Source organism: Cnephaeus nilssonii (assembly GCF_951640355.1).
Source record: "Cnephaeus nilssonii genome assembly, chromosome: 13".
Lineage (NCBI taxonomy): Eukaryota > Metazoa > Chordata > Mammalia > Chiroptera > Vespertilionidae > Cnephaeus > Cnephaeus nilssonii.
In genome coordinates this window covers 60,501,364-60,525,203 of record NC_137084.1, presented here as the reverse complement: position 1 = coordinate 60,525,203, position 23,840 = coordinate 60,501,364, and the positions used below count along the sequence as shown (strand labels likewise).

General features: G+C 43.1%; 1 protein-coding gene across 1 annotated transcript; it reads right to left on the bottom strand.

Moving 5' to 3' along the window:
* Positions 1-2,624: 2,624 nt before the first annotated feature.
* MED17 (mediator complex subunit 17) lies at positions 2,625-23,819 on the bottom strand. Its single transcript, XM_079787132.1, has 12 exons — positions 23,370-23,819; positions 17,958-18,124; positions 15,761-15,980; positions 12,734-12,870; positions 12,557-12,641; positions 11,807-11,959; positions 10,533-10,663; positions 9,529-9,713; positions 8,324-8,461; positions 7,146-7,263; positions 5,299-5,458; positions 2,625-4,209 (listed from the first exon to the last, which is right to left on the bottom strand). The coding sequence occupies exons 1-12, from the start codon at positions 23,617-23,619 to the stop codon at positions 3,998-4,000; spliced, it is 1,956 nt and encodes a 651-aa protein (XP_079643258.1). The 5' UTR covers positions 23,620-23,819; the 3' UTR covers positions 2,625-3,997.
* Between the last annotated feature and the right edge of the window lie 21 nt (positions 23,820-23,840).

Genomic DNA, 23,840 nt, shown 5'->3' with positions numbered 1-23,840 from the left:
ATTGAAAATGAACAAATTAAAGACCAAGGCAGAGCATTCGGAGAGGTCTACCACAGAGCATGGCTTAAAAGTGACCTGGAAAAACTAATGTCGTCATACCTCAATCAGTCTTTACCATTTGTACATCTGAATAATATAGGACATTCTGAAATCCTTTCTCCTAATCTACCTAATAAAAGAGTAACATGCTAATTGACTGTACCTTCGCAACACCCACCAGCCAATCAAGAGTGAGTATGCAAATTAACCCAACAAAGCTGGCGAGCTGATTTGCATATGCAGGTGCCTAGCGGCCAGGGGCAGGGCGGGATGCCATGCGACAATGAAGGCGTTCCACACCATCCCAGCTGCTCCGGGCCTCTGGGCAGCGTGGGAAGGCGGAAAGGCAGCTCCGCCCAGAGCGAAGGCGGTGCTGGCAGCCAGGGAAAGGAAGGCCCATTCTTGCATGAATCTTCGTGCATTGGGCTTCTAGTAATAAATAAAAATAAAGCTGGTGTCTTAACTATTTTTCCAAATTCTAATTGGCTTCGCTCTCAGATAAGTTGCTTAATGCTTTATAGTTGCACAGCACTTTAGAATGTAACATCCTTTCCCAACCATAGTTAAACCTTTGAGCCACCCTTGAGACTAGCAGACGCATCCTCATCTCCATTTCATACATAAGAAAACAGGTGCAGAGAGGGTAACCTTGCCAAGCTGACCCAGCTAAGCAATAGTAGAACCAACATTCCAGCACAGCTCTATTGGCAACCTGTTAAATGTTTTGTGAGGGACTAATTGGTTTCCTCCAACCTGTCTCCCAAGTTCCAAAGCATATCATTCCTACTCCAGGTAATTCAGGTTAAAACATTAAGCTGGAAAATGCAAATACAAGGCACAAGAATTGCTGACACAGCAACTGAGCTGTTGTTTCCCTCCACATTTGCTTCAATTCCCACTATTCCTTAGGTGACATAAGCCCAGTTGGCATGGCTCAGTGGTTAAGTGTCAACCTATGAACCAGGAGGTCAGGGTTCAATTCCATGCCCAGGTTGCGGGCTCAATCCCCAGTATGGAGCGTGCAGGAGGCAGCCGACCAATAATTCTCTCTCATCATTGATGTTTCTATTTGTCTCTCACACTCCCTTCCTCTCTGAAATCAATAAAAATATATTAAATAAAAATAAATAAATAGTAACTTAAAATATTGGGGAAAGGGAGGCATATGAGGATCACATTGGCCTTCAGTTATTCCTCAGACAAAGCGTAAAAGAACAGGTGGCAATATCCGTGCATGTGTTCTCATGAGTTCTACTCAAGAATGTGGTCCTGTTACCGGCTCATGACAAGATAATCATGGAAACAGAAAATAAAGCACTTAGAAATTTTTATACTTGAGAGCCATTTTATGTCTTTTACTAGAGGCCCAGTGCATGAAGATTCATGCACTCGGGGGCGTCCCTCAGCCCAACCACCCTCTCACAATCTGGGACCCCTTGGGTAGGGTCCCTAGGCCTGGCCTGAGATCAGGGCCTATCGGGTCTTTCCTTCCCAGGTCTGCAGGAAGCTGGCCCCACCCCCGCCGCTGCCACTGCTTGCCATCTGTGCAGCACTGCCTCCCCTCCCCTGCCACCGGTGGCCTCCCTCTGCAGGCAACAGGCTGGGGTGCAATGACTTGGCTGGCCTGGGCCTCCCTCTTTCTTTGCTGGGGGGTGGGGCCAGCCATGCAAGGGGTTGTCTACCTACCTGATTGCCCCTAACCGTTCGCCTACCTGCCTGATCACCCCTAACCACTGGTCTGCCTACCTGATCACCCCTATCCACTCTGCCTGCCTGATTGCCCATAACAGCTTACTTGGGGGCGGGGCCAGCCCAGTGAGGGTCTGTCTGCCTACCTGATCACCCCTACCGCTGGTCTGCCTACCTAATCACCCCTAATCCCTCTGCCTGCCTGCCTGATTGCCCCTAACTGCTTGCTTGGGGGCGGGTCCAGCACTGACTTCCAGTTGGTCAGCCTCTGGTTGTCACAGGAGTCGACCGCCAGTTGCCTGCCATCCGTCGTAGGTTCCCTGCTGGTGCCCAAGGCTGGAAAAGCCTCCCGCGGAGGCTTTCCCGGCCTTGGGCTCGGCCGCACCCCAGCGTCCCGGCGATGGATCTCCTGGTGCCCAAGGCCAGAAAAGCCTCTGGCAGGATGGTTTCCTGGTGGCCATGGCTGGTGGGCGTGGCAAAGGTAGGTCAATTTGCATATTACTCTATTATTAGGTAGGATAATAAAAGGGAAGCTTTTATGCTGTTATTTTTTAAATTTAAATTTTCTAGTGATTCATTTTTATTATATTTTTCAAAGTATCATTTTGCAATGGTTGGAAGTTTTTTTGGTAGTTTATTAAAAGCTAGTTCTTTGATGAAAATTTGAGGTTCACTGCACTACAGTGTGAGCTTTTCAAAAATCACACAAGGCTCCTCATGTGAGACGAACTGTACAGAAGAGCATGGCAAAATTAGCTAAGGCAACTTTGTGGGCCACCATAATTATGAAGCACCAAAGTTTTTAAATTATTAACTGCAGATTCTTACCATTTCAATTTCCATGGATAGCTGTATCTTGATCAGAAAGGGAAAAAAGAAAGCAAAACATGGAGGTTTTATGGTATTTTATTGGCTGACAAGTTCCATTTTTCTTTTAAAAGGAAAAAATATGGAGAAATACAAAGAACTTTTAAAAGTAACTTTTAAAAGTCATGTTATAAATTATTACAAGAGTATCCTTTAAAAGTTGAAAGCTATACTCATAAAGAAACCACTACCTATATATTATTTATAGTGGTACCAAAAGGCCCATCAGCCTGAATCTCCTAAGGGAAGTTGCTCAGGCATTTTAGGTTTGGGGCACTATTTTCAAACATGCACACATGTTACTTGCAAAATGTAATCCATTAATCCATTAGTATTTGCCCTATGAGAAAAGCAAGAGAACTGATAGCAGAAGACGGGGTCAGACTTTAACGGAAAGAAGCGATCCAGGGCACTGGGTGAAGGCTGGAGTCCCCGAGGCAGGGCGAGGCAGGGGCATGCCCTCTCGCAGGGAGTGAGGACAGACCGAAAAGGGATCCAAGGAAGCCCCAAAGCTGAGAAAGTGCTCAGAGCGCCCATTCAGGTTAGACCCGTGCATGCATTCAGAAGACCTCTGGAGGAGGAGGCCCGTGAGAAGACCAGCGCACGGTTTAATAGCTTTGGTAGGGAAGGGAGGGCAGGCTCCTTTGGTTGGCATGTACTTTGTTACACTTCAGGCAGAGGGTCTGTCTACTGAATTCCAGTATGAAAGCTATGCCATAGAGCAGTGATGGGCAACCTTTTGAGCTTGGTGTGTCAAACTTCGCCAAAAAACAGCATAACTCGGGTAGTGTGTCACTTTGAGGAAAAAACTAACTCCAAGACTCTAGTCGCAAATGTTTCATCCTCAGGAGCAGCAAATGTTTCATCCTCGGCATGCGGCCGCGTGTCATCAGAAATGGCTACGCGTGTCAGTGCTGACACGCGTGTCATAGGTTCGCCATCACTGCCATAGAGTGTTAAGCAATCTTTCTTTTAACAAACTGTGGACTGAGACAAGTTGATTAAAGACACAACTCATTTAGGCGGTTAATTCAGAAAGTATCTGGAATTTTTAACCATATGTTTTATTTGGTGTCAACATCAAAGGAATGCTTTAAAAAGCAAATTCAAACCCGTAAGTTAATAACATTTCAAGTTAACTGCATAAAAATAGTATTATTTTACATTTCCCCATACTGTTACCCTATAACTAACTGTACATAAATTTCCACAAAGCACTTGTCACTTATAAAGTGAAGGTTCCAAAATGCTAAGTAAACGTTTGCCAATTACTATTTTTTAAAAACAATACTCCTTTGGAAGATCTCTCTTCCTTTTGCTTGTATTTGATCTGCGAACACCTCAAGTCAAAGTTTCTGGAAACGTCCCTGGAAAATAAAATCTGGAAACTTCTGGAAGAAAATCATAGTAGACAAGGGCTCAGTGCAGACATAAGCAGCTCCATTTTATACACAAAGTTTCGACCTTCCATTTTATTCCACTGAACTTCTTTGAACGGTCCACGAAGATGATTCCATTTGCTATCCTGTAGGACATCACTTTTCGGGAGGTCTTTACACTGGTTACGTGGAAACTGAACCATAATCTTGCTGCCACTTTCAGGGCCGTTGCGCACTGTGGAGCATAATCAAAATAATCAATACGCTATTTTTCCAAAATAGAAAAAGTAGATCATACAACTTCATTCTACCATGATCACAAAAACCTTATCTGTTACCAACTTGAAAATTCTGTTTAAAAGTGCTTTTCAGTTTTGATATGCTTAAAACTAATTTACTAATTTATGGGTAGTAGGCTGGTATAAATACTCATGAATTACTATATTCACTATAAAAATGTGGCAAGGTGAATTTTGGCTTAGGAAAGTCAAATGTCCTATACTAGAGGCCCAATGCATGAAATTCGTGCAAGGGGCTCGGCCCTCGTGGCAGCCGCCTCCCTCCCCTCCCCTTGCCGCCCACTAGTCCTTCTGGAAGGTCGTTCTGGAAGCATCAAATATATAATGAAACTCAAATGTTCAGAATCAGGACAAGGAGGGGTGAAAAAAAGATTATTTTGAATTAAGAACTCTAGGTTAATGAAGCTTTAACCATTACTTAGGGAAGAAGAAGAGCATATTTTGAAATTCTTATTAATGAAGATCTAGCAATACCAAGCTTGCAGATACACAAACTGTGATCCTATGGGGAAAAACTTCTAACTACCCACTCTTTCAATTATTTAAAGCAGGTATTAGAAAAGATGGTTTTAAGTCCGGAAAACCACAGCACTCCAAATATAATTGTCAACTACATAATATGTGTAGGTGCTTGTTGAAGTGCCTGACTCACAGCAAGTGCTTAATGAAACACCTCTTCCTCTCTTAGTCGTCCCTTTACCATCTTTGGGATCAGATACCATTCTTCCCAAATCTATAGCAGTACATTTTAAAAAATCTCTTTTTTCATTAAACATTTCAAACTACAGGGGTAACAATGGCGATGGCAGTCTTCAGATGTTCTCCCAGGAAAACGTGTTGCAAGCAAACAATTTTTATAGCTACTGAAAGAGAAGTTATAATCTGTTGCTCTGAAAAACAGCTATGATCAGATACTGTTCAGCACCACTACTACATGAACTCACTTACTGCAGAGATAAATTACTGTTAGTACATGTAACTATTAAAGCTAATTTAAGGCCAAACTGCCAAAGAAGTAAAAGTACCTGAAATAGCATAGTTGCCATTCGGGGAGGCCACTGTTATAGCGGAGGCATTGCCAATGCTCTCTATGGGCCCCAGCCCCACATGATTACTGAAACTCAGAACTTGCCAGCCCATGACCTTGGCTAGCTGCTGAACTGCATGCACCTGATGCTGCGACATCTGTGAATGAAAAAGGACACTTTATTGACAATCTGCATGGACATTTTCTTTGCAGTGACCTGACGTTATGATTGTAAACTTTTGGTGGGGTTTTCACTACCTAGCACAGGAACCCTATGTCATGTATGAGGAATCCTCCTGTGTGTGACTACTGGGGGGAGGGAGAGCACCCCCCCACCACCACCACTTCCATTGCAGAAGCTAAAATAGCCTGACACTCGCCTTCCCTGTCTACTGGCAGCTTGAGGACAACACATGACCAGCTGGATGCTCCCATCTGGATCACTACATGAGGAGCAACAATCAAGGTAGCGGGGCGTGCTGAGTATCTTCCACTCACCCTTCACGTCTACTCCAGCCTACTCTGCCCGGGAGCCTGAACTGTATGGTTACATTGACAGCTTTCCATGTCCTCTGGTTTCAGGTTGGGCTCAGATCGTGGGAGCCACCCAGGTAATGAGAACTGGCAGGATGGCAGGGAAGAGAGTGCAGTCAGGGTATTTAGTCTCTTGGTACCTTTCCTGTGAGGTTGTCTAGGCTTGTTGTATCCAGTGAAAAAAGGCTGCTGGTCTTCTCAAGGTCGTCTGTTCTGCGTGACTATCCCCGTAGGGTTCCTATTACTTGTCTCTCCTCTATCCCTTTGGCTCCATTGGCCTGGTTACATGCTTACTACTAGCAGCAGGCTTCCACTTTCCCTGGTGGCTCTCCTGTATCCCCACTTTCGTAAATGGATCCTTAGTGATAAACCCCCTGGAGTGTGCCACGTGTTGCCTGTGAGGACCCTGACTGAGACGCAGGGGCAGTTTGAGTACAGTCCGCCACCAGCCGGGAGGAGTGTCAGGATGGCAGCAGTGGCACTGCTCGGCTGTGGGTCTCACCTTCTAGCTTCCTCTGCTCCCTATCCATTTGCAAGCCTTGTCTCTAGACTCCCCACTGATCCTGGGAGCTATCCAGTAGCCCTCCAATACATCTCTGTGCATGTGCCTAAGCTGGCCAAAGCCATTTTACATGTAATCCATCAAGAGCTGCCATTCCTCACAAATAAATTTCATTTACTTGGTGCCAAAGTAGCAAGTCAGTGTCTAATATTGTTTCAGGTGAGGATGGAGAGCATCAGTATTTTTTGGAATTTTATATGAAAATATAGTATCTGGATCATCACAATTCCAGGAAGGTAAGAAAAATACTGTTGTTACTTTACGCTTGTTAAAAGTCTGGAAGTTTGTCCAGTGTCACAGAGCAAGTGTGTGGTGGGAGCTGGGACTAGACCCCAGCACTTTTCATACTGCCCCTTAATATGGGGAACGTTTTCATATGGCTTACGGTTAAATACGCCATTTAATATTATGGCTAATGGTCACTATGGTTTTGACCTAATCTCGCTTTCTCTGGTTTTCTTGGGTTAATACCTCTCCACCACCATGTGGCCCTGGAGTGCAAACCTTGGCAAATGTGAGAAAGTTTTAGGCCTGATCCTTTCTCTTCAACACACACTAAGTGGAAACAAATCCAGGATATTTATCAACACTTTCAACTAAACAATAGATTGTAAGATATGCACGAGAAGTAAGATGTCAGAGAACATGGTTTTCTTTTTATAACTTACCATTTCCCACTGTTTACCCACTTTGGTCTTTAAATGGCTATGGGAGGAAGGGGCTCAGGACTTGTAGTCTGCACCTCTCACCTGAGACAGAAGGAAGTCCTGCAGCTCCTGCTCCTGGTGAGACAGCGTGATGACTCTTCCATCTCTGTGTACCACGCGGATCTGCTCAACTCCAATGTTCAACTGCAGCTGAATGGACCTGGATAGACACATATAACTAAAAATCAGAAATGTTCCAAATTACCTTGTAAATGCCACAAACATTAACCCTTATCATAGAAAAAGAAAATAACAGATACTTTTGATAACCTACACCAGCACCCATGCGGTGGGGAGGAGCTTTCTTAGGTTCAACTAAACCATCAGAGTCAGGCAGACTACCACAGGCCACGCTGAGCACCAGTCCACGAAGGGCACAGGAGAGGACCCGTGCTTGCCAGCTGGCCAACATCGGCTGCTCCTCTTGTGGCAGTCCTTGCACCAGGACATGCAGCTGTCAGCACGGCAGCGGCACCCCTGGCTGAACGAGGCGAGCTCCACACAGGATATGTGTAGTACCTGCCTTGACTTGCAAACCTCAGATGCAACAGGAGCCACGCTCACTTGTAACAACTCCACAGGCATGTTTCCAGGGTCCTCACAACAGACACTGACTGCCCAGTTTCACAAGCCACCCCATCCATGGAAATCCACAGGCATTCCTGTCGGGTATTTGTAATTCCTCCCAGTCCCAATCCATTTCTTAATGTGAAATCAATCATTTTGCCATAAGCAATGTTGCCTAGTAACACAGATGGCATATTTCCTTATCAGGTTACTAGGGAACTAGAGCTAGAGAATTAACCAAAGGTCAAATTCTCATATAGAAAGGGAAAAGGTTTTATCAAGTCTTCACCCTCTCCTGAAATAATCAGCAAATAAGTCAGATTATGGACACTATTAACTTGGTTTAGATCAAACCAAAAAACCTCATAAAATAGACAATAACTAACACTTTGATCACAACACTTTTCCAAACCAACGTACAAATTGCTAGCACATGACATGTACAAGAAACCCAAAATTCCCCAAGTCAAATAATCTAGATGAACAAATGCAGAAAAAGTAGCACTATACATTTCCACATTTTATAGTACCACATTTTACAGTAAATATTTAGGAAGAAAGCATTTTGGCAATTGTCTACATAAAATTATAATTTTTATTAATTAAAGTTTGCCGTATTTCTTCCAAATGAAGAACTTGTTTTTGACACTTACTTGCATATTTGTTCATAACCTTGTGATGTGATTAACACTTTCACACTAGATTCATAAACATCATTAATATTTGACCAGTGAGCCTGTATCTGAGGGTCCTCAATGCGACTTGCTAAGCTATCAATGGTTGCAGCAGTCCTTTTAAAGAAAAGAAGTAAAAATTTTTGTAAAGGCCACCAAATAAAACAGTAAGATTATAAATCACTTATCAATTTATGGAGATTTGAGAACCAGACGACATTTTAAAAATACCACTGTCTGAAAAGCACAGACTTTAAAGCAAGGTCGGCTGTCATGGAGCCCTCCTTCACATCGCTCTGAAGTGCGTTCTCAGCCTCTCATTGCAGCCCACTCTCGTGCTCAGGCTCATTCCCTTTAACTCCACTTGCTTTCTCCCACCCAGGAAATCTTATCAGAACACAGCGAGAAGGAGACTTCTCGGGTACTAATCTCATCCTCTAAAAAGAATATAATCATTCATAAATATCAATACTTGACCCCTGCTAATAAATGACTTGGGACATACCCACGCTGTAATGGAATTGTAATTATTTGCATGAGAAGCTAGAAAAACATTTTGTACAATTAAAACCTTATACTCCAAGAAAGATAAAATAGGAATGAATAAGAACTAAGATTCTTCAAGTGCTAATTATGTACCAAATATTATAAGTGTTTTCATGAATTATATAACTTAATCTTACTAACAACCTTGTGAAGTAGATACAATTATTAGCTCCATTTTTCAGAAGAAAAAAGAGCAGTGTAGCAATGTTAAGTAATTTGCTACAAGGTTACAGAGCTGTGAGCCAGGTACAAAACCTGGAGTCTAACTCCAGAGCCAGTAATCTTCCCTTTATATCTTTTAAAAATATATGTTTTTATTGATTTTAGAGAGAGGAAGGGAAGGAGAGAAACATGAATCGGCTACCCCCCTGAATGCTCCCTACTGGGGGTCAAGGGGATAGAGCCAACAACCCCAGCATGTTAGAAAAAATATACTGAGTTACATGGACCATGGATCCGAGTCTTCCCCAAATCTGACAGGACCATTTATGATCATAAACTCTCATACTGCAGCCACCTTCCTTTCCCTGAGAAGAAAGGTTAAAGCATGTCCAAAATAACATGTGAGATAAATAATAAAGGAAAGAAGGCTGTGGTTTCACAACACACACAACAGCAATAACTTCGCTCATCCTTACCTACTCCTCAGAAAAATATGCTTTGCTTGTTTAATTATTTTTTCCAGAAGCCCTTCACTGGACTGCAATGAATTGATTTCATTTTTATCAAAAGCTTGAGGACCGGAAAGTCTCATTCTCTTGTGGCCAAAAGGTGCACTTGCTGGATGAGGCATCATGACAGAACTCAAGGTCTGTTTATGAAACTGTAACAACAACAGTTGTTATAGACTATCAATATCCACATATTAATTACTACACAGTGCTCAGTCAAAGAGCTCACATTTGGAAACATGAAAGCAATGGATCTGAACCACATACAGTGGTTCACAGTCCTGGCACACAGATAAATGCTAACACCGAGGCCATGCATAATATGAGTCTGTAAAGAGAAGGGTCCCTCTCAAGTTGGTTTTTTTATTTTAGAAGTTTTAAAGTACAAGACCAAGTATTCTTCAGTAGGTCTCACAATAGAACATATGTGATCAGTACTAGTTAGTCCACTATACCCTCAATTAGAGGCTCCCAAACCTGGCTTTTACAGAACCACCGGCAGACCTTGGAAAGGAGGCTGACATGTATATTTCTATTAAAAGTTTCTCAGGGGTTCATTTGAAATTGGCCTAAACTGTGAACCAGCACTCTGGAAACCCCGTTTTAGATGGCCTGTAAGTGGTACATGCCCTGAGACAGCAGGACTATCCTGTTCACAGGCTCTGGCAAGTCATTTCTCCTGATCACCCAAACAGAACCACTCTTCCCTCTGCGCCCTTTAACATGCGTTTCTTATACCTCACTATAAAACATGTGGTATCTTTCTACCACTAGCAGCTATGCTAGGGAACAGTGACTGTATTCTGATCATCTCTGTATTCCCCAAGCATACAGCAAAAATCTTTCTCATCACAGACAGTGAATGTCATTGTTATGTGATTAATGAGGACTTGTTTAAGGGGGGAGCTTGTGCGTTTTCACTGTTTTGGACATGCTCACTGCAATGCAAACAAAAGTATTTATTTCATTACCTCTCTAATCAATAGATGCAAATTATGCTCTAGGACATAAAGGTGGTCCTCTGGACTTTGCTTCTCTGTAGCAAATTTTTGGGATTTCTTGTCATTTGAGGAATGGCACAAAGAAATTGATAACTGCAAGCCTATTTATAAAAAGAAGTAGAATAGATATAAATAATCTAAACTATGAAAAGGCACAACCTGTCTTTATAAAGTACAATCACAGCCCATTCTCAAATATTCACATTAGGGTTACTACACAATGCTCAAAGAAGAGCTCACATTTGGAAACATGAAAGCAAATGGATCTGAACCACATAAAGAGGCATTCTAAACTTAAAGAGGAGGCTTCAAAATAACTATTCATGAATGTAATAAACTACCATGTATTTTAACAACTCAAATTCTGTTGACCTTGTGCTGTGGCTAAAGACAGGTGAACAGAAGCTATATATTAATTAATTTGTTTCTTCTTCCTTTAGATTAAAAGAATGATTGAAAAAAACAAAACCTGAGAGTTGGTATCTGGTCTTACTAACTAGGCGAGAGATACTCTCCCCTGCTTCCAAGGGAACCAGGATGAAGATTTTCATTCCTAAAACCTATTCCCTTGACAAGATCTAGAAGATACTCCTCAGAATTCATGTAAAAAACAAGTGTCCAGCTAACTACAAAATGATCTCCAGGGGAAATCTAACTGCCTTTTAAACATATAATTAAAATCTAATTTCCACAAATTTAGAAATATTATGGGAACTTAATTAAGCATTTTCTAAGTGACATCTCAGGCAATAAGGCAGGATCCCTGCAAAGTCTTCCACACATGGCGTTAGCAGAGACACCTCAAAGCAACTGTGGTTGAATAATGGTCTTGCTAGTGCAAATTTTGAACAGGTGCTGTTTAAAATCTGGAGTTCCACTATCCAGGCGTCCTCAAACTACGGCCCGCGGGCCACATGCGGGTATTTTTGCCGTTTTGTTTTTTTACTTCAAAATAAGATATGTGCAGTGTGCATAGGAATTTGTTCATAGTTTTTTTTTTTAAACTATAGTCCGGCCCTCCAACGGTCTGAGGGACAGTGAACTGGCCCCCTGTTTAAAAAGTTTGAGGACCCCTGATTTAGGCCATAGAATCAGTAGTGTGGCTTGTGTTGCATGCTTTCCCAGCTGCCGTTATGGACAGCACACCACCTCTTTGCTCTTACTGTTCCTTTGACAACTCTTTATCCTGTTCCCCAAACCACAAAGTCCTATTTATAAATCTTGAAAGGGTTGGTTGCTCGTACTTGGAAAGGGCTGAGAGATGATCTGGTTTTTCACCACAATGTGAGGGATCTGTGATTTAATTTGAACAGCTTCCCGAGAGAGCTGTGCAAAAATTTCTTTACACAAGAGAACATTTTGTGCTGCTTCTAATTTCGTCTGCCAGTGTGGGGAACCTGAAAGACACAAGACATATATATATATATGTCAATTATCTAACTATATTATGCATTAACTAGCTTAAATGGTGATCTGAATACATACAACAGAAGTTCAGAAATATTATATTACAGCATATACTTTCCAAAATATAGAAATTATTACTTCTTTTACACAAAGAAAACTGGTAAATAAGGTCAATCTTAAAAAAAGATTACACAGCTCTTTACTAATGGTTAATTAACAAATTATAAATAGTACATTTCTACTGGTTCTTACTCCAAAATACCTATTTTTCCTACCTATATTTATCTTTAGTTTATTTGTATGTTTAAGCTCAGTTAAGACTAAACGTTAGCTGAAACCAGTTTGGCTCAGTGGAAAGAGCGTCGGCCTGCAGACTGAGGGGTCCCAGGTTCGATTCCGGTCAAGGGCATGTACATTGGTTGCGGGCACATCCCCGGTGGGGGGTGTGCAGGAGGCAGCTGGTCGATGTTTCTCTCTCATCGATGTTTCTGGCTCTCTATCCCTCTCCCTTCCTCTCTGTAAAAAATCAATAAAATATATATATTAAAAAAAAAGACTAAACGTTAGAGGATAGAACATAACTATACCTGGTTTGGATTTGGGCAAAGGCCGTTTGAAGAGGTTAACCGTGCCCAGGTCGCCTATGTCTGGAGCCTGTTTTTGAATGGAAACCTATATGACAATAAAAACACATGCACAAATGTTAGCACATTAGTCTCTGGGTTATTAATAAGAAATTACTTGAAAAATACTCTGAAAAATACCTTGATATATGCAGATCCCTCTAAATCACTAGGAATTTGAACATCCAGGGGACAGTAATCTTCAGGTATCTTCTTATCTAGATCAATATCTGTATTCTTTATTACTTCAAATGTACCATGATGGGGAAAGAGAGATCCTAGGAGGGTATTAAAAATAGGAGAATAAAAAGCAATGAACACATTTAACATACATTATTAAGTATAAAGTAATATTTCACATCCACATCATTGAATCATACTAGTAAATTAAGTTCCCACCAAAACATGTGTTCAGGGGGAAAGAGGAAGGGGTGGTGAGCAAAGGGAAGAAAGGAAGCAGGAGAAAAGTTTTATTTACCTTAAAAAAATAACACTCCCTAGTCTAATGCTATCATTATAATACGAACTCCATGTGCCATCCAAATTGTTTTATTCCAATGGAGTTTTGATAAAATAAATATACTTCTTTTTATTATACACACACACACACACACACACACACACACACATATATATATATATTTCTTTATTGATTAAGGTATTACATATGTATCCTTATCCCCCTATTGCCCCCGCCCCCACCCTCCACCCCCACTCATGCCCTCACCCCCCTGTTGTCTGTGTCCATTGGTTATGCTTATATGCATGCATAGAAAAAAAAGAAAGTACATAAAAAAACACCATATCAACATGGATGGCTCTAGCATAAAATAAAAACACTGTATTCACTTCAGAACTCTCTACCTTTAGAAGAGGGGCTGTTAACCTGGAGTCCACCAAAAAAACCTGGGATGGAAGGACTCCATGCACAGAATTCAGAATGTCCATTGGACTTAGTCTGGTTCTAACCCTTACCAAAAAATATATATATATACACATATATATACACATACATACATATACATATACATATACATATATATATATATCTTATCAATTTCAGAGAGGAAGGGAGAGGGAGAATTTAAACATCAATGATGAGAGAGAATCATTGATCGGCTGCCTCCTACATGCTCCCTACTGGGGATCAAGCCCACAATCTGGGCATGTGCCCTAACGGGGAATCAAACTGTGACCTCCTGGTTCATAGACCGATGCTTAACCACTGAGGCACAATGGCTGGGCAAAATGAATGTACTCCCTGGAGATTAAATACTTTTGGAGCTCAGCCTCTAGAATCAGATTGCAACTGAAGTGTTCTAAATCCAGCAAGGACAAAAGGACAGTGCATAACACTACTCTTTTTTGAACCAGTCCCTAAATTTTTTTATGAGGTGTTTTGTTCAGTGCAAAAGTTTCGGTAAGTTGTTTTGACTGCTGAATTATGTCAAGAGTGGGTGATTATCAGTAATTGCTGTTTTATAACAAGGGAAGATGGTCAAGATCTTCTTGCAATTAGAAACAAATGTAATCAAATCCTTTTATAATCATGGATGACTGTCCCACAGAGAGAAATTGGGTAAAGTACTTGCACATAATTATTTGTTGGAAAGAACTTACAACGCCCACAGCTAGAAAGTACAGCTTCTACAGACCGCCTAATAAAATGTGAAAATGTCTTTATCATCTTGAATTCATCTTTGTAATGGGATTTTACCTTCAGAATTCAAAATTTCCCAATTCACAGCAATGCTGAGGCACACAGGTCCTCCAATATATGACTTAACCACCTCAATATACCTTCCTTTAATTTTAGAATAATGCTGACTTGCTCTGGCAAATTAATTCTTTTAAAATACTGATCTACTAGCCCTGGCCGAGTAGCTCAGTTGTTTAGAGTATCTAGGTTGAGGGTTCGATCACCTGTCAGGGCACACACAAGAATCAACTAATGAAGGCATAAAGTGAAAACAACATATTGATGTCTCTCTCTCTCTCTCTCTCCTTTCTTCTTTCAAATCAACAAATTAAAAAACATACATTGATCTCTACTATTATTAGCTCAACAATCACAGCCAAGGCTCCTTGCTTTATCTCTTGGTATTCAAAACCCTTATCCCATTGAACTGTGAGTCTTATAAACTTTTACTGTGTAGTTCCTCTGAATACAATTCAGCAGCTTAAAGACACTTCCATAAATACCTTGAGAAACCTGCTTTTATAGCCCAACCACAAAGAATATACACCAAAACATGTGAATTCAAGATCATCAAACTTTAGTATATGTCAACAAAGTATATTCCTTGCAGCCCTGGTTGAATGGGAAAAAGGTAGGCAAGGTGTTTTCACCATCCTCTCTTCACCCAGGATGTGAAAACAGCTTATCAGACTGACGGGAGGAAAACAAAACAAAACACCAAAACAACAGAATGTTTCTTTTCTCCTTTTATGCCCAGTTTTTAAGGGCTACAGGTGAGCCTCTGATTGTGCGTCCAGTCCTACCTTCTTATTTCTGACATATATGTTAATTATGATTCAGGTTATGTTAGCACACAAACCCTATCTTTGAACTTTCTGTTAAATGTATCCAAAGGTTTTCACAATTAATCTATAAACTATCCTATATAATAAAAGGGTAATATGCAAATTGACCGAACGGCGGAACGACTGATAGCTATGACGTGCACTAACCACCCGGGGGCAGATGTTCAATGCAGGAGCTGCCCCCTGGTGGTCAGTGTGCTCCCACAGGGGGAGCGCCGCTCAGCCAGAAGCCCGGCTCACAGCTGGCTAGCGCAGCAGTGGTAGCGGGAGCCTCTCCCACCTCTGTGGCAGTGCTAAGGATGTCCAACTGCCTGCTTAGGCCCACTCCCAGTCAGTTGGATATCCCCCGAGGGCTCCTGGACTGCAAGAGGGTGCAGACTGGGCTGGGGGACCCTCCAAGTGCAAGAATCTTGTGCACCGGGCCTCTAGTTTATATATATTTATCTAAGGCTATAAAAGTAATTTAGCTTCTTCAGGCTAAATTTACAGAAATTAAAACTTTAATATGTAACATGTAACTGAGAAACAACAAATTATAGAAGAATATGTAACATTGCAATCAATTCTGTATATTATTTTTATAAACTTTATTTTAAAAGCACAGTGTTTAATAGTAATCTATACCTGCACTTCTGTAGCTTAGATCTCCAAGAATTTTATCTCCAACTTTTCTAAGTTTCCAGTGTTGCCTTAATCTCAGAAGCTCAGAGTTGAAGTCTCTTTGTAGCTTATTTTCTTGATTTTCGGTCACTGATTTAGTCAGTCTTTCTGCGCCCTTCAATAGGATTTGTGCTGCTCCAGCAAGTGACTTCTTTTTAGATATCAACTGTAACGTCTGAGGATTCTACCAAAAACAATCCAAAAGCGTAGTTCTGTATTATTTTTAAATGATTTGAAAATTACACATTTTCCCAGTAACAACATACCTACTAAAGAGATTTCTAAATTAAAGCAAAGAGGGGGAAAATACACATAATATGTACTTTTTAAAAATAATAACCTTAACCCATTTCTTTGGTCAACTTAAATAAAGACTTAGGTCAAACCAAAAACAGCACAGTGGGCTACTCCTCAGAACTGACCCTGCATCGCTCTGCCCAGCTGGGTTAGGCTCCCTCCCTCTTGTGTGTTGCCATTCCTTTCCTGTGTCTTGACACTCCTCACTCATGTGTATACTTTTTGGTGGCACTTATTAAACTTCTGATTAAGGTCTATAACCCCTACTTGAATTGTAACCTATATGATGGCAGAAATCACTATATCCACAGGCCCTAGAACAATGCCTGGCTTGTTATATTTTATTTAATGAATAAATGAATGACTCTACTGACTACAGCTGTAAAATTATCTTGTATTACAGTGAGCTACCTAAGTGCCTTTCAAATGAATACTGAAATCAAGCAGCATTAATATTAAATGTATTTCACTGAACGCTAATTTTTGGAAAACTGATGAGAAATCAAAATCTGTAATGGCTGCACCAGTGCTGTATACACATACATAAATATCCACAGTCACCACCAATTTGTGTAGTACATTAACCACACATACTTCCAAACAGAAAGTCTTCTGGCTTGTAAGAGTCAAAATCATCAAGTTCCACAGCAATGTCACAATAATCTTTTGCTCATGTTAGAGGACCTAATTCTAAGTTCCTGAAGAGCTCAAGAAACTCCTGCAACTCCTTTCTGGGGGAAGCACTGAGGTGGAAAAGGCAGTGGGCTCTGAATGAGGTGCTGGAGGTCTCAGCTTGGCTCTCTAACCACTGGCTTTACTGCAATCTGAACACATCACTGATCTCCCTGGGCTTAGTTTTCTCTCTGTAAGATGAAGGAAGCAGATTTAATGATCTCTAAGAAGTCTTCCAAAGCAATGTTTCTAGATTCTGAAACTTTTTCCACGTGAGTAATTAAGTAATTCACTTAATTTTATTTATAAATAGATTCTTACAACCAGTTTCCTCTCCACACCACTAACTTGGTCACGATCTTGATGCTTGTTTTCCTTAAAAACCTTCTCAGCTGACCTCCCCAATTTCAGACTCTTCATTCACCAATTCACCCTTTTTCCGCATCCCTTTCATCTTCTAATGTTCAAACCTTGAAAATACTCCTCATCAGATCTCAGTAATTTTACCTTGCTTTCAATATCCTCCCTAATTTGGCTTTTCTAATTTTTCTAACCAGGCCCTAAAAAGAAGGGGAGGGATTAGAAGGAAAAACTGAGAAAATAACTTACTCAAGGTCACAGGGCTATTGAGGGTAAAGGCAGGATTTGAACCCAGGTCTATCTGACCCCAAAGTCATTCTGTCATAACATTTTTGTATAATATATTGTAGACTAAGGATGCAGGCTCTAAGACTTTGTTAAAATTTGGGAAACTTTAAAGCAGGCATCCTCAAACTACGGCCCGCGGGCCACATGTGGGTGTTTTTGCCGTTTTGTTTTTTTACTTAAAATAAGATATGTGCAGTGTGCATAGGAATTTGTTCATAGTTTTTTTTAAACTATAGTCCGGCCCTCCAACGGTCTGAGGGACAGTGAACTGGCCCCCTGTTTAAAAAGTTTGAGGCCCCCTTCTTTAAAGTATTATATTGTTAATGAGACTTAACTCTTCCAAAAGTCACAGGAATATTAATAAAATAATATACTAGTATAAAGGATACAGTTTTATGACTTTGTTTTGAGCCAGTTAGTCTTTAAATCTTCACCTTGACTTACTTTTGCATGAAAGGAAAAGGGAACAGTAGGCACACAACGTAAAAAGTGATCCTGGGATTTAACAAAATGGTACCGTTATCCAGCTAAAGCCCACAAATACCTGTTTTGGAGGAAGTCCATCCTGAGAAACCGGATCAAGAGTCATAAATTTTTTATCCCTAACGATACTGAGAACATCATAGAGAACGCACATCTCCGTCAGGGCACTTCTCAAATTGTTCCTCACTGAGTCCCAAGGCCAAAGGGAAGGTTGAAATTTTACCAACCCTAAAAAGAAAAAGAAATACACGAATATTAGTTATAATGAATAAAAGCTAGGAAGCCCATCCAGAGGTTTTAAAGAAGTAAAAGAAGAAATAATAAATGTTATTTCAAAATTGTATCTTCTTTTATCCTACGCCCCCTACCCTTTCTTGAATCTTGAACATTTAAGTTAGTATTCCTACAATGGCAAAACAAAATGATAACTAATATCCATAGGTTAAATCTAACATTACAACATGATAGATAGGCATTCAAATATCTTTTTTAATTTATGCAAGCCTTTTAAATAACCTTTTCTCCCAGCTTTTAAAATGTGAATAAATAATTATAGAGAATTTCCAGAATATAGGAAAGTACAAAAATAAAAATGGCCAATAAGTGTAGCATTCAGATATTATGCACTATTAACATATCTTGCAACTTCTTAATCATTTTTAAAATTTTATTTTTAAAATTAAACTTCATGAACACATGCTTATTGTATATAGTTCAAAGAATAGACAGTTACAGTGTAAAAATTGAAAGTTTTCCTTTATTCCCCAGCCCTAATTTTCTCCCTCCCTGAAAGTTAATCATTATTAGCAGTTGGGGTGTACCGGTTCACATGTTTTTCTGTGTATTTATATACATACTGGTGACCTGGTGCATGGATTCGTGCACATTGAAAGGAAATTAATTAGAAGGTGGCCGGCGGGGTGGGACTGGGCAAGACAGGCCGACATGCCCTGGCGCCAACCTCCTGTGGTCCTTCCCAGCGTCTGAGGAGTGAGTGGGGTCCCTCCGGCTGGTAGGGCGCCTCAGCCTGGCTGGCGGGGATTGGGCCGAAACCGGCTCTCAACATCCCCCAGAGGGTCCCGGAGTGTGAGAGGGGCACTCTGTAAAGTTGCTGTTGTACAGGGTGTGGAAAGCAAACACAAGTGTGCAGTAAACCAGATTCGGGTCAACAGTGCCTTAGCAACAACATAACCCAAGGTGGAAGGTGGAATCACGCAGCCCTGCAAGGAATCTTGGGCTCCCTCCTCTCTGGTTTTGGGGTGTGTCACCCGAGAACCGCTGCTGCCAAGTCACTGCAGCTCAATAGCTCCTGCATTGAGCATCTGCCCCTGCTGGTCAGTGCACGTCATAATGACCTTTTAGCATATTTAGCCTTTTATATATATAGATACTCCCATATTTCTATTACTTGCTTCCCCCGCCCTGCGCCTACTTATTTGTTTTAGACACTTCCATATCAGCACATATAGATTTACTTCATTCTTTTATCACAGTACTAGAGGCCCGGTGCATGAAAATTCATGCACTGGAGGGGAGGGTCCCTCAGCCCAGCCTGCCCCCTCTCACAGTCCGGGAGCCCTCAGGGACGGGAGGTGACCTGGCGATCAGGGGAAGGTGACGCCCCATCACACCTCTGCTGCTGCCACTGCCGGCAGTGCAAACCTTGGCTGGCACTGGTTACCTGATCCTCAGGCGGCCCTGGGCAGCTGGGCAGCCGCCATCCGAGGCTTGCCTGCACCTTGGGCGTCGGCTGGGCAGCCAACATCTGAAGCTTGCCTGGGCCTTGGGCCGGCCCTGGGCGGCTGGGGGGCTGAGGGGACTGAGGGACTCTGGAGGCAGGCGCGGAGTGGCCGGGCCTGCCTAAGGGCAGGCCCAGCCTTGCTGCGCCTGCCGCCCTGGCAGGGCTGAGGGGATGGGGCGCTGCCATCTTGTGGCTGTGGGTGCCGCCATCTTTGAGGGCATGGCAGTCAATTAGCATATTCCCTTCTTATTGGCTGTGGGCACCACCATCTTTATTAGATAGGATGGTATTCTACAGTATGGGTATACAGTAAGTTTAACCATTCCTATTTAATGGACAGGTAGATTAGATCCAACAATGCTAGTAGCGGTAAACATCTTGAATACACATTTGTGTACATGTACTATGTTTTCTGTAGGTTAAATTTTAGCCAAAATATTAGTGGGTCAAGAGATGCACATTTAAAAATTCTGACACACACAATCATCAGAGAAATGCAAATTAAAACCACAATGCGAGCCCTGGATGGTTTCGCGCAGTGGATAGAGCATCTGCCTGTGGACTGAAGGGTCCTGGGTTCGATTCCAGGTTAAAGGCACATACCTCAATTGTAGATTTGACCCCTGACCCTGGTCGGGGCATGTGTGGGAGGCAACCAATTGATGTGTCTCTCTTACATTGATGTTTCTCTCTCTGTGTCTCTTCCCCTCCCTTCCACTCGCTCTAAAAATCAATGGAAAAAATATCCTCAGGTGAGGATTAACAAAACAAACAAACAAACAAATAAAAACCCACAATGAGCTATCACCTCACACCTGTCAGAATGGCTATCATCAAAAAATCAACAAACAAGTGCTGGTGAGGATGTGCAGAAAAGGAACACTAGTTCAGTACTGGTGGGAATGCAGACTTATGCAGATTACAGAAAACAGTATGGAGTTTCCTCAAAAAATTAAAAATTGAACTTCCATTTGACCCAGCGATCCCACTTCTGGGAATATATCCTAAAAACCCCAAAACACCAATCAGAAAGAATATATGCACCCCTATGTTCATAGCAGCATTATTTACAATAGCTAAGATTTGGAAACCGCCGAAGTGCCCATCAGTAGATGAAAGGATAAAAAAGCTGTGGGACATTTATACAATAGAATACTATGTAGCTATAAAACAGAGGGATCTCTTACCCTTTGGGACTGCATGGATGGACCTGGAAAATATTATGCTAAGTGAAATAAGCCAAACTGAGAAAGACAAATATCACATGAACTCACTTATTTGTGGAATCTAATGAACAAAATGAATTGACCAACAAAGTAGGACCCGAAGTAGGGAGGCATGGAACATACTGACATACCTGGATGTGGGATTGGGGGGATGAGAAGAGATAAACCAAAGAACTTTATATACTCACTAGCGTTCCCGTTGCAGGAAAAATCCTGCAATAGGGTTTCCTGCTGCACTCTACCCCGCCCTGCCTGCTCTGCTCTCCTCCCTTGTCCCCCGCCCCGCGATCTCCGCCAGCCCCCCTGCTTTTCTAACTTCTCCGCCAGCCCCTCCCCCCCCCCCCCCCCCGCTCTTCTTCCTTCTCCCCTGGCCCCGCCTGCACTCCTCCCTTCTCCCCCGCCCCACCTTCTCCGCCAGCCCGCCCGCTTTTCCCTTCTCCCCCGGCCCCGCCTGCGCTCCTCCCTTCTCCCCCGCCCCGCCTTCTCCGCCAGCCCGCCCGCTTTTCCCTTCTCCCCCGGCCCCGCCTGCGCTCCTCCCTTCTCCCCCGCCCCACCTTCTCCGCCAGCCCGCCCGCTTTTCCCTTCTCCCCCGGCCCCGCCTGTGCTCCTCCCTTCTCCCCCGGCCCGCCTTCTCTGCCAGCCCGCCTGCTTTTCCCTTCTCCCCCGGCCCCGCCTGCGCTCCTCCCTTCTCCCCCGCCCCACCTTCTCCACCAGCCCGCCCGCTTTTCCCTTCTCCCCCGGCCCCGCCTGCGCTCCTCCCTTCTCCCCCGGCCCGCCTTCTCTGCCAGCCCGCCTGCTTTTCCCTTCTCCCCCGGCCCCGCCTCCGCTCCTCCCTTCTCCTCCCCCCGGCTTGCTTGCTTCTCCGCAGCTTTGCTCCCTTCTGCAGCTCTTGGCTTCTTTCTACGCTGTCTTGATATGCAAATTAGCTGCCATCTTTGTTGGGATAATTTGCATACTTGTCCTTATTGGCTGGTGGGCGTGGCTTGGGTGTAGCAAAGGTGTGGTCAATTTGCATATTTGTCTATTATTAGGTAGGATATGCATAACCAATGGACATGGGCAATAGGGTGGTGAGGACCAGGAGGGTGGGGGGGGGATGAGTGGGGGCTTGGAGGAGAGGGGGATAGGGGAGTAAATGGGAGATATCTGTAATACTATCAACAATAAAAATACATTAAAATTTTTTTTAAATAATTATTTTTAAAAAATTCTGATACGTACAGAATTGCCAAATTGTTTCCCAAAAAGCCTCTATCAATTCACATTCCAAACCCTGGATATTAACAATCTTTTAAATTTCTGCTAATCTTATGCATGAAAATAGTATCTTAATGATGTTTTAACTAGCCTCTCCCTACCAGAGATCTGAGGTCTTTCCTCTGTGAGCTGACTGTTTATATCTTTGGCTTCTTTTTCCAGTGACTTTGTCTTTTTCTTTGCAGGTTGAAGGGACTCTGAATATGAGGGATATTAACCACTGTGGGCCAATATTTTTCCCAGTCCATCACTTACCTTTTCACTTTGTTTATGGCTACTCCTGTTGCCTACTACTATAACAAGAATTGTTAATATTTTTTATCTTTGACAAGAATGAGAACCCCAAAACCATTCATATTTTTTTCTACAATTCTCTAGCCTCCCTCCTTCCAGTTTTGTTTCCCATTTACTACATAGCACCCTGGATAATCTTTTTAAACAAAATCATCTGCCTACTTAAAATCCTTCAAAAGCTTTCATTTGTCCTTCTGATAAAAGCCAAATGCTTATCCTGGCCGACTAGATTTGGCCTCTGTCTACCTCTTAAACCTTTATCTCATACTCCAATCAATACAGGTGTTACCATCAACATTCACAATTGCACAGAGAAACAAGGTACTCGCTCAAGCTCACACAGATCAGAAATGGCAAAGAACTCCAGGGCTCTTAACCACAGTGTGCTAAGTGACAAAAGCTCTATTAAAAACGTAAACACTGCACCAGTAACAAGTCTCAAACGCTCCATCTCAAGGAAACTTGCAGAACGATACGGAGTATTGATAGTAAGACAAAACCCTAAATTGTCCAGCTATTAAAAAAAAAGAAGAAAAAAAAAAGGAGCCCCGGCTGGGTTCTCGGTGGTTAGAGCATCCGCCTGTGGACTGAAGGGTCGCGGGGGCGATTCCGGTCAAGGGCAGGTACCTCTGTTGCAGGTTCAATCCTGGGGCCCCTGCGGGAGGCAACCAATTGGTGTGTCTCTCTCACACATCGACGTTTCTCTCTCTGTCTCCCTCCTTTCCACCCTCTAAAAATCAATGGATAAAATATCCTCGGGTGAGGATTAACAAAAACAAAACAAAGAAGAGCACAGTTACTGTTCTACGCGGGCGTTCCTTTCACACAAACCTCTTACTTTCAAAAGGACACACAGCATCTCACCTAGCACAGAAGAGACAGGGTGGCATTTCCCGGGCGGGTACCGGGACGCCCGGACAGACGGGCGGACGCGAGGGGCAGACCCGGGCCTTACCTTCCTCGTCGTCCTGGTCCGCGCTGGACCCGGCGCCCGGCCAGTCCTGCGCATCGCCCTCGGCGCCCCCGGCCTCCTCCTCTTCGGAGCCCGAGCCCTGGCTGAAGTCGATCCGCTGCGCCAGACGCGCCAGGTTCTGGGACATGGACAGCGGCTGCAGGTACGTCTCCGTGCCATCCAGGCCCACCTCCTGGACCTGCTTCTCGCAGGCCGACTCGATGCTGATCCGCACAGCGCGCACCCCGGACATGCTGGCGGCTGGGCAAGCGGCGGGAGGACCCCCCGCGCCAGCCAGAAACCGAGCGAGGAAGCAGGAGCGCCTCCGCGGGGAGCCGGCAACCTGGGGAACGCGGTGCCCCTGCGGCCTGTCGGGAAACCGGCTGCCGCTCCTCCGCCGGAAACAAAGCTGAGAGCCCAGCCACCTTCCCAGAATGCACTGCGGGACCCTCTCCGCTGCGAGTCTCGGGGAAC

Bases quoted from the DNA above. Each gene is read 5' to 3' on its own strand.
- MED17 (XM_079787132.1), bottom strand. From the start codon at position 23,619: ATGTCCGGGGTGCGCGCTGTGCGGATCAGCATCGAGTCGGCCTGCGAG. The intron at 15,981-17,957 runs GTATTTGTGGGC...TGTTTTTGGTAG, and splicing joins ATGGACTTCCTCCAAAACAG to AATCCTCAGACGTTACAGTT. The intron at 4,210-5,298 runs GTACTTTTACTT...TATGCTCCACAG, and splicing joins TGGCAACTATGCTATTTCAG to TGCGCAACGGCCCTGAAAGT.